Source organism: Salmo salar, chromosome 26, assembly GCF_965601325.2.
Source record: "Salmo salar chromosome 26, fSalSal1, whole genome shotgun sequence".
NCBI classification, from domain to species: domain Eukaryota; kingdom Metazoa; phylum Chordata; class Actinopteri; order Salmoniformes; family Salmonidae; genus Salmo; species Salmo salar.
The window spans coordinates 55,817,967-55,830,557 of NC_138316.1; the positions used below are offsets into that span (position 1 = coordinate 55,817,967).

The window sequence follows — 12,591 nt, forward strand, 5'->3', positions numbered from 1 at the left end:
GGTAGTGTTATATATAATAATATACCCTACTATAACAGGTAGTGTTATATATAATAATATACCCTACTATAACAGGTAGTGTTATATATAATAATATACCCTACTATAACAGGTAGTGTTATATATAATAATATACCCTACTATAACAGGTAGTGTTATATATAATAATATACCCTACTATAACAGGTAGTGCTATGTAATATACCCTACTATAACAGGTAGTGCTATATAATATACCCTACTATAACAGGTAGTGCTATATAATATACCCTACTATAACAGGTAGTGCTATAATAATATACCCTACTATAACAGGTAGTGCTATATAATATACCCTACTATAACAGGTAGTGTTATATATAATAATATACCCTACTATAACAGGTAGTGTTATATATAATAATATACCCTACTATAACAGGTAGTGTTATATATAATAATATACCCTACTATAACAGGTAGTGTTATATATAATAATATACCCTACTATAACAGGTAGTGTTATATATAATAATATACCCTACTATAACAGGTAGTGTTATATATAATATACCCTACTATAACAGGTAGTGTTATATATAATAATATACCCTACTATAACAGGTAGTGTTATATATAATAATATACCCTACTATAACAGGTAGTGCTATATATAATAATATACCCTACTATAACAGGTAGTGCTATATATAATAATATACCCTACTATAACAGGTAGTGCTATATATAATAATATACCCTACTATAACAGGTAGTGTTATATATAATAATATACCCCACTATAACAGGTAGTGTTACATATATAATATAATATACCCTACTATAACAGGTAGTGTTATATATAATAATATACCCTACTATAACAGGTAGTGTTATATATAATATACCCTACTATAACAGGTAGTGTTATATATAATAATATACCCTACTATAACAGGTAGTGTTATATATAATAATATACCCTACTATAACAGGTAGTGTTATATATAATAATATACCCTACTATAACAGGTAGTGTTATATATAATAATATACCCTACTATAACAGGTAGTGTTATATATAATAATATACCCTACTATAACAGGTAGTGTTATATATAATAATATACCCTACTATAACAGGTAGTGTTATATATAATAATATACCCTACTATAACAGGTAGTGTTATATATAATAATATACCCTACTATAACAGGTAGTGTTATATATAATATACCCTACTATAACAGGTAGTGTTATATATAATAATATACCCTACTATAACAGGTAGTGTTATATATAATAATATACCCCACTATAACAGGTAGTGTTATATATATATAATATACCCCACTATAACAGGTAGTGTTATATATATATATAATATACCCTACTATAACAGGTAGTGCTATATATAATAATATACCCTACTATAACAGGTAGTGTTATATATAATAATATACCCTACTATAACAGGTAGTGCTATATATAATAATATACCCTACTATAACAGGTAGTGTTATATATAATATACCCTACTATAACAGGTAGTGTTATATATAATATACCCTACTATAACAGGTAGTGTTATATATAATAATATACCCTACTATAACAGGTAGTGCTATATATAATAATATACCCTACTATAACAGGTAGTGTTATATATAATAATATACCCTACTATAACAGGTAGTGTTATATATAATAATATACCCTACTATAACAGGTAGTGTTATATATAATAATATACCCTACTATAACAGGTAGTGCTATATAATATACCCTACTATAACAGGTAGTGTTATATATAATAATATACCCTACTATAACAGGTAGTGTTATATATAATAATATACCCTACTATAACAGGTAGTGCTATATAATATACCCTACTATAACAGGTAGTGTTATATATAATAATATACCCTACTATAACAGGTAGTGCTATATAATATACCCTACTATAACAGGTAGTGCTATATATAATAATATACCCTACTATAACAGGTAGTGCTATATATAATAATATACCCTACTATAACAGGTAGTGCTATATATAATATACCCTACTATAACAGGTAGTGTCTATATATAATAATATACCCTACTATAACAGGTAGTGTTATATATAATATACCCTACTATAACAGGTAGTGTTATATATAATATACCCTACTATAACAGGTAGTGTTATATATAATATACCCTACTATAACAGGTAGTGCTATATATAATAATATACCCTACTATAACAGGTAGTGCTATATATAATAATATACCCTACTATAACAGGTAGTGCTATATATAATAATATACCCTACTATAACAGGTAGTGCTATATATAATAATATACCCTACTATAACAGGTAGTGTTATATATAATAATATACCCCACTATAACAGGTAGTGTTATATATAATAATATACCCTACTATAACAGGTAGTGTTATATATATATATATATACCCTACTATAACAGGTAGTGTTATATATAATAATATACCCTACTATAACAGGTAGTGCTATATATAATAATATACCCTACTATAACAGGTAGTGTTATATATAATATACCCTACTATAACAGGTAGTGTTATATATAATATACCCTACTATAACAGGTAGTGTTATATATAATAATATACCCTACTATAACAGGTAGTGCTATATATAATAATATACCCTACTATAACAGGTAGTGTTATATATAATAATATACCCTACTATAACAGGTAGTGTTATATATAATAATATACCCTACTATAACAGGTAGTGTTATATATAATAATATACCCTACTATAACAGGTAGTGCTATATAATATACCCTACTATAACAGGTAGTGTTATATATAATAATATACCCTACTATAACAGGTAGTGTTATATATAATAATATACCCTACTATAACAGGTAGTGCTATATAATATACCCTACTATAACAGGTAGTGTTATATATAATAATATACCCTACTATAACAGGTAGTGCTATATAATATACCCTACTATAACAGGTAGTGCTATATATAATAATATACCCTACTATAACAGGTAGTGCTATATATAATAATATACCCTACTATAACAGGTAGTGCTATATATAATATACCCTACTATAACAGGTAGTGTTATATATAATATACCCTACTATAACAGGTAGTGTTATATATAATATACCCTACTATAACAGGTAGTGTTATATATAATATACCCTACTATAACAGGTAGTGCTATATATAATAATATACCCTACTATAACAGGTAGTGCTATATATAATAATATACCCTACTATAACAGGTAGTGCTATATATAATAATATACCCTACTATAACAGGTAGTGCTATATATAATAATATACCCTACTATAACAGGTAGTGTTATATATAATAATATACCCCACTATAACAGGTAGTGTTATATATATATAATATACCCCTACTATAACAGGTAGTGTTATATATATATATATAATATACCCTACTATAACAGGTAGTGTTATATATAATAATATACCCTACTATAACAGGTAGTGTTATATATAATAATATACCCTACTATAACAGGTAGTGCTATATATAATAATATACCCTACTATAACAGGTAGTGTTATATATAATATACCCTACTATAACAGGTAGTGTTATATATAATATACCCTACTATAACAGGTAGTGTTATATATAATAATATACCCTACTATAACAGGTAGTGCTATATATAATAATATACCCTACTATAACAGGTAGTGTTATATATAATAATATACCCTACTATAACAGGTAGTGTTATATATAATAATATACCCTACTATAACAGGTAGTGCTATATAATATACCCTACTATAACAGGTAGTGTTATATATAATAATATACCCTACTATAACAGGTAGTGCTATATATAATAATATACCCTACTATAACAGGTAGTGCTATATATAATATACCCTACTATAACAGGTAGAGCTATATATAATATACCCTACTATAACAGGTAGTGTTATATATAATAATATACCCTACTATAACAGGTAGTGCTATATAATATACCCTACTATAACAGGTAGTGTTATATATAATAATATACCCTACTATAACAGGTAGTGCTATATAATATACCCTACTATAACAGGTAGTGTTATATATAATAATATACCCTACTATAACAGGTAGTGTTATATATAATAATATACCCTACTATAACAGGTAGTGCTATATATAATAATATGCCCTACTATAACAGGTAGTGTTATATATAATAATATACCCTACTATAACAGGTAGTGTTATATATAATAATATACCCTACTATAACAGGTAGTGTTATATATAATAATATACCCTACTATAACAGGTAGTGCTATATATAATAATATACCCTACTATAACAGGTAGTGCTATATATAATAATATACCCTACTATAACAGGTAGTGTTATATATAATATACCCTACTATAACAGGTAGTGTTATATATAATATACCCCACTATAACAGGTAGTGTTATATATATATATAATATACCCTACTATAACAGGTAGTGTTATATATAATAATATACCCTACTATAACAGGTAGTGCTATATATAATAATATACCCTACTATAACAGGTAGTGTTATATATAATAATATACCCTACTATAACAGGTAGTGCTATATATAATAATATACCCTACTATAACAGGTAGTGTTATATATAATAATATACCCTACTATAACAGGTAGTGTTATATATAATAATATACCCTACTATAACAGGTAGTGTTATATATAATAATATACCCTACTATAACAGGTAGTGTTATATATAATAATATACCCTACTATAACAGGTAGTGCTATATATAATAATATACCCCACTATAACAGGTAGTGTTATATATATAATATACCCCTACTATAACAGGTAGTGTTCATATATATATATAATATACCCTACTATAACAGGTAGTGCTATATATAATAATATACCCTACTATAACAGGTAGTGTTATATATAATAATATACCCTACTATAACAGGTAGTGCTATATATAATAATATACCCCACTATAACAGGTAGTGTTATATATATAATATACCCCACTATAACAGGTAGTGTTACATATATATATATAATATACCCTACTATAACAGGTAGTGTTATATATAATAATATACCCTACTATAACAGGTAGTGCTATATATAATAATATACCCTACTATAACAGGTAGTGCTATATAATATACCCTACTATAACAGGTAGTGTTATATATAATAATATACCCTACTATAACAGGTAGTGTTATATAAATAATATACCCTACTATAACAGGTAGTGTTATATATAATAATATACCCTACTATAACAGGTAGTGTTATATATATTATAATATACCCTACTATAACAGGTAGTGCTATATATAATAATATACCCTACTATAACAGGTAGTGTTATATATAATAATATACCCTACTATAACAGGTAGTGCTATATATAATAATATACCCTACTATAACAGGTAGTGTTATATATAATAATATACCCTACTATAACAGGTAGTGTTATATATAATATACCCTACTATAACAGGTAGTGCTATATATAATAATATACCCTACTATAACAGGTAGTGCTATATATAATAATATACCCTACTATAACAGGTAGTGCTATATATATAATATACCCTACTATAACAGGTAGTGTATATATAATAATATACCCTACTATAACAGGTAGTGTTATATATAATAATATACCCTACTATAACAGGTAGTGTTATATATAATAATATACCCTACTATAACAGGTAGTGCTATATATAATAATATACCCTACTATAACAGGTAGTGCTATATAATATACCCTACTATAACAGGTAGTGTTATATATAATAATATACCCTACTATAACAGGTAGTGTTATATATAATAATATACCCTACTATAACAGGTAGTGTTATATATAATAATATACCCTACTATAACAGGTAGTGTTATATATAATAATACCCTACTATAACAGGTAGTGTTTATATATAATATACCCTACTATAACAGGTAGTGCTATATATATAATATACCCTACTATAACAGGTAGTGCTATATATAATAATATACCCTACTATAACAGGTAGTGTTATATATAATAATATACCCTACTATAACAGGTAGTGTATATATAATAATATACCCTACTATAACAGGTAGTGCTATATATAATATACCCTACTATAACAGTAGTGCTAGTGCTATATAATATACCCTACTATAACAGGTAGTGTTATATATAATAATATACCCTACTATAACAGGTAGTGCTATATAATATACCCTACTATAACAGGTAGTGCTATATATAATAATATACCCTACTATAACAGGTAGTGCTATATATAATAATATACCCTACTATAACAGGTAGTGCTATATATAATAATATACCCTACTATAACAGGTAGTGTTATATATAATATACCCTACTATAACAGGTAGTGTTATATATAATATACCCTACTATAACAGGTAGTGCTATATATATAATATACCCTACTATAACAGGTAGTGTTATATATAATAATATACCCTACTATAACAGGTAGTGCTATATAATATACCCTACTATAACAGGTAGTGTTATATATAATAATATACCCTACTATAACAGGTAGTGCTATATAATATACCCTATATAACAGGTAGTGTATATATAATAATATACCCTACTATAACAGGTAGTGCTTATATATAATATACCCTACTATAACAGGTAGTGCTATATAATATACCCTACTATAACAGGTAGTGTTATATATAATATACCCTACTATAACAGGTAGTGTTATATATAATATACCCTACTATAACAGGTAGTGCTATATATAATAATATACCCTACTATAACAGGTAGTGTTATATATAATAATATACCCTACTATAACAGGTAGTGTTATATATAATAATATACCCTACTATAACAGGTAGTGCTATATATAATAATATACCCTACTATAACAGGTAGTGCTATATAATATACCCTACTATAACAGGTAGTGTTATATATAATAATATACCCTACTATAACAGGTAGTGCTATATATAATAATATACCCTACTATAACAGGTAGTGCTATATAATATACCCTACTATAACAGGTAGTGTTATATATAATAATATACCCTACTATAACAGGTAGTGCTATATAATATACCCTACTATAACAGGTAGTGCTATATAATATACCCTACTATAACAGGTAGTGTTATATATAATAATATACCCTACTATAACAGGTAGTGCTATATAATATACCCTACTATAACAGGTAGTGCTATATATAATAATATACCCTACTATAAACAGGTAGTGCTATATATAATAATATACCCTACTATAACAGGTAGTGCTATATATAATAATATACCCTACTATAACAGGTAGTGCTATATATAATAATATACCCTACTATAACAGGTAGTGCTATATATAATATACCCTACTATAACAGGTAGTGTTATATATAATATACCCTACTATAACAGGTAGTGTTATATATAATATACCCTACTATAACAGGTAGTGTTATATATAATATACCCTACTATAACAGGTAGTGTTATATATAATATACCCTACTATAACAGGTAGTGCTATATAATATACCCTACTATAACAGGTAGTGCTATATATAATAATATACCCTACTATAACAGGTAGTGCTATATATAATAATATACCCTACTATAACAGGTAGTGCTATATATAATAATATACCCTACTATAACAGGTAGTGCTATATATAATAATATACCCTACTATAACAGGTAGTGTTATATATAATAATATACCCCACTATAACAGGTAGTGTTATATATATATATAATATACCCCACTATAACAGGTAGTGTTATATATATATATAATATACCCTACTATAACAGGTAGTGTTATATATAATAATATACCCTACTATAACAGGTAGTGTTATATATAATAATATACCCTACTATAACAGGTAGTGTTATATATAATATACCCTACTATAACAGGTAGTGTTATATATAATATACCCTACTATAACAGGTAGTGTTATATATAATATACCCTACTATAACAGGTAGTGTTATATATAATATACCCTACTATAACAGGTAGTGCTATATATAATAATATACCCTACTATAACAGGTAGTGTTATATATAATAATATACCCTACTATAACAGGTAGTGCTATATAATATACCCTACTATAACAGGTAGTGTTATATATAATAATATACCCTACTATAACAGGTAGTGCTATATATAATAATATACCCTACTATAACAGGTAGTGCTATATATAATAATATACCCTACTATAACAGGTAGTGCTATATAATATACCCTACTATAACAGGTAGAGCTATATAATATACCCTACTATAACAGGTAGTGTTATATATAATAATATACCCTACTATAACAGGTAGTGCTATATAATATACCCTACTATAACAGGTAGTGTTATATATAATAATATACCCTACTATAACAGGTAGTGCTATATAATATACCCTATTATAACAGGTAGTGTTATATATAATAATATACCCTACTATAACAGGTAGTGCTATATATAATAATATACCCTACTATAACAGGTAGTGCTATATAATATACCCTACTATAACAGGTAGAGCTATATAATATACCCTACTATAACAGGTAGTGTTATATATAATAATATACCCTACTATAACAGGTAGTGCTATATAATATACCCTACTATAACAGGTAGTGTTATATATAATAATATACCCTACTATAACAGGTAGTGCTATATAATATACCCTACTATAACAGGTAGTGCTATATAATATACCCTACTATAACAGGTAGTGCTATATAATATACCCTACTATAACAGGTAGTGCTATATAATATACCCTACTATAACAGGTAGTGCTATATATAATAATATACCCTACTATAAACAGGTAGTGCTATATATAATAATATACCCTACTATAACAGGTAGTGCTATATATAATAATATACCCTACTATAACAGGTAGTGTTATATATAATATACCCTACTATAACAGGTAGTGTTATATATAATATACCCTACTATAACAGGTAGTGTTATATATAATATACCCTACTATAACAGGTAGTGTTATATATAATATACCCTACTATAACAGGTAGTGTTATATATAATATACCCTACTATAACAGGTAGTGTTCTATATAATATACCCTACTATAACAGGTAGTGCTATATATAATAATATACCCTACTATAACAGGTAGTGCTATATATAATAATATACCCTACTATAACAGGTAGTGCTATATATAATAATATACCCTACTATAACAGGTAGTGCTATATATAATAATATACCCTACTATAACAGGTAGTGCTATATATAATAATATACCCCACTATAACAGGTAGTGTTATATATATATATAATATACCCCACTATAACAGGTAGTGTTATATATATATATAATATACCCCACTATAACAGGTAGTGTTATATATAATAATATACCCTACTATAACAGGTAGTGTTATATATAATAATATACCCTACTATAACAGGTAGTGTTATATATAATATACCCTACTATAACAGGTAGTGTTATATATAATAATATACCCTACTATAACAGGTAGTGTTATATATAATAATATACCCTACTATAACAGGTAGTGCTATATATAATATACCCTACTATAACAGGTAGTGCTATATATAATATACCCTACTATAACAGGTAGTGTTATATATAATAATATACCCTACTATAACAGGTAGTGTTATATATAATATACCCTACTATAACAGGTAGTGTTATATATAATATACCCTACTATAACAGGTAGTGTTATATATAATAATATACCCTACTATAACAGGTAGTGCTATATATAATAATATACCCTACTATAACAGGTAGTGTTATATATAATAATATACCCTACTATAACAGGTAGTGTTATATATAATAATATACCCTACTATAACAGGTAGTGTTATATATAATATACCCTACTATAACAGGTAGTGTTATATATAATAATATACCCTACTATAACAGGTAGTGTTATATATAATAATATACCCTACTATAACAGGTAGTGTTCTATATAATAATATACCCTACTATAACAGGTAGTGCTATATATAATATACCCTACTATAACAGGTAGTGTTATATATAATAATATACCCTACTATAACAGGTAGTGTTATATATAATATACCCTACTATAACAGGTAGTGTTATATATAATATACCCTACTATAACAGGTAGTGTTATATATAATAATATACCCTACTATAACAGGTAGTGCTATATATAATAATATACCCTACTATAACAGGTAGTGTTATATATAATAATATACCCTACTATAACAGGTAGTGTTATATATAATAATATACCCTACTATAACAGGTAGTGCTATATATTATACCCTACTATAACAGGTAGAGCTATATAATATACCCTACTATAACAGGTAGTGTTATATATAATAATATACCCTACTATAACAGGTAGTGTTATATATAATAATATACCCTACTATAACAGGTAGTGCTATATAATATACCCTACTATAACAGGTAGTGTTATATATAATAATATACCCTACTATAACAGGTAGTGCTATATAATATACCCTACTATAACAGGTAGTGTTATATATAATAATATACCCTACTATAACAGGTAGTGCTATATATAATAATATACCCTACTATAACAGGTAGTGCTATATATAATAATATACCCTACTATAACAGGTAGTGCTATATATAATATACCCTACTATAACAGGTAGTGTTATATATAATATACCCTACTATAACAGGTAGTGTTATATATAATATACCCTACTATAACAGGTAGTGTTATATATAATATACCCTACTATAACAGGTAGTGTTATATATAATATACCCTACTATAACAGGTAGTGCTATATAATATACCCTACTATAACAGGTAGTGTTATATATAATAATATACCCTACTATAACAGGTAGTGCTATATATAATAATATAGCCTACTATAACAGGTAGTGCTATATAATATACCCTACTATAACAGGTAGTGCTATATAATATACCCTACTATAACAGGTAGTGCTATATAATATACCCTACTATAACAGGTACTTACGTCCTCTGCGGATGTTGATTTGGAGGTTGCCCTTTATGACGGTACATCCCTTCAGAGACTGGGCCGCGTCCACGGAGTCAATGACCTTCTCATCACAGATCTTATCACATAGCCCGTCACACGCACTGCAGAACATACTGCAGACGGGGGGGAGACAGACAGACATAAAAAAACAGTACATTTACATTTTAGTCATTTAGCAGACGCTCTTATCCAGAGCGACTTACAGTAGTGAATGCATACATTTCATACATTTTTTTTTTCTCTTCGTACTGGTCCCCCGTGGGAATCGAACCCACAACCCTGGCATTGCAAACACCATGCTCTACCAACTGAGCCACACGGGACCAAGGTATACTGAACAAAAATATAAAACACAACCAACTATTTCAAATACGCTACTGAGTTAAAGTTCATAAGGAAATCAGTGTAAATGAATTCATTAGACCCTAATCTATGGATTTCACATGACTGGGAATACAGACATGCATCTGTTGGCCACAGATACCTTAACAAATAGGTAGGGTCGTGGATCAGAAAACCAGTCAGTATCTGGTGTGACCACCATTTGCCTCGTGCAGCGCGACACATCTCCTTCACTTAGAGTTGCTCAGGATCTCGTCATGGCATCTCTGCACATTCAATTCGCCCATACGATAACCCCACCATGGGGCATTATGTTCACATCAGCAAGCTGCTCGCCCACACATCATCTGCCCGGTACAGTCCAAACCGGGATTCATCTGTGAAGAGAACACGTCTCCAGCGTGCCAGTGGTCATCGAAGGTGAGCATTTGACCACTGAAGTCGGTTACGACGCCAAACTGCAGTCAGGTCAAGACCCTGGTGAGGACGACGAGCAACGCAGATGAGCTTCCCTGAGACGGTTTCTGACAGTTTGTGCAGAAATTCTTCGGTGGTGCAAACCCAGAGTTTCATCAGCTGTCCAGGTGGCTGGTCTCAGATGAACCCAGAGTTTCATCAGCTGTCCCAGCTGGCTGGTCTCAGACGAACCCAGTTTCATCAGCTGTCCAGGTGGCTGGTCTCAGATGAACCGAGTTTCATCAGCTGTCCAGGTGGCTGGTCTCAGATGAACCCAGAGTTTCATCAGCTGTCCCGGCTGGCTGGTCTCAGATGAACCCAGAGTTTCATCAGCTGTCCCGGCTGGCTGGTCTCAGACGAACCCAGAGTTTCATCAGCTGTCCCGGCTGGCTGGTCTCAGACGAACCCAGAGTTTCATCAGCTGTCCCGGCTGGCTGGTCTCAGACGAACCCAGAGTTTCATCAGCTGTCCCGGCTGGCTGGTCTCAGACGAACCCAGAGTTTCATCAGCTGTCCCGGCTGGCTGGTCTCAGACGAACCCAGAGTTTCATCAGCTGTCCCGGCTGGCTGGTCTCAGACGAACCCAGAGTTTCATCAGCTGTCCAGGTGGCTGGTCTCAG

General features: G+C 29.3%; 1 protein-coding gene across 2 annotated transcripts in view; it reads right to left on the minus strand.

Annotated features, from left to right (window-relative positions):
* LOC106588078 (insulin-like growth factor 1 receptor) overlaps positions 1-11,312 on the minus strand; it is a 113,035-nt gene extending 101,723 nt beyond the window's left edge. For both annotated transcript variants that reach the window (XM_082969878.1, XM_082969879.1), the window contains exon 1: positions 11,151-11,312. In XM_082969878.1, coding sequence (XP_082826004.1) covers positions 11,151-11,286 — 136 coding nt within the window. In that variant the 5' untranslated portion in view covers positions 11,287-11,312. The remainder of the gene's footprint in view (positions 1-11,150) is intronic.
* Between the last annotated feature and the right edge of the window lie 1,279 nt (positions 11,313-12,591).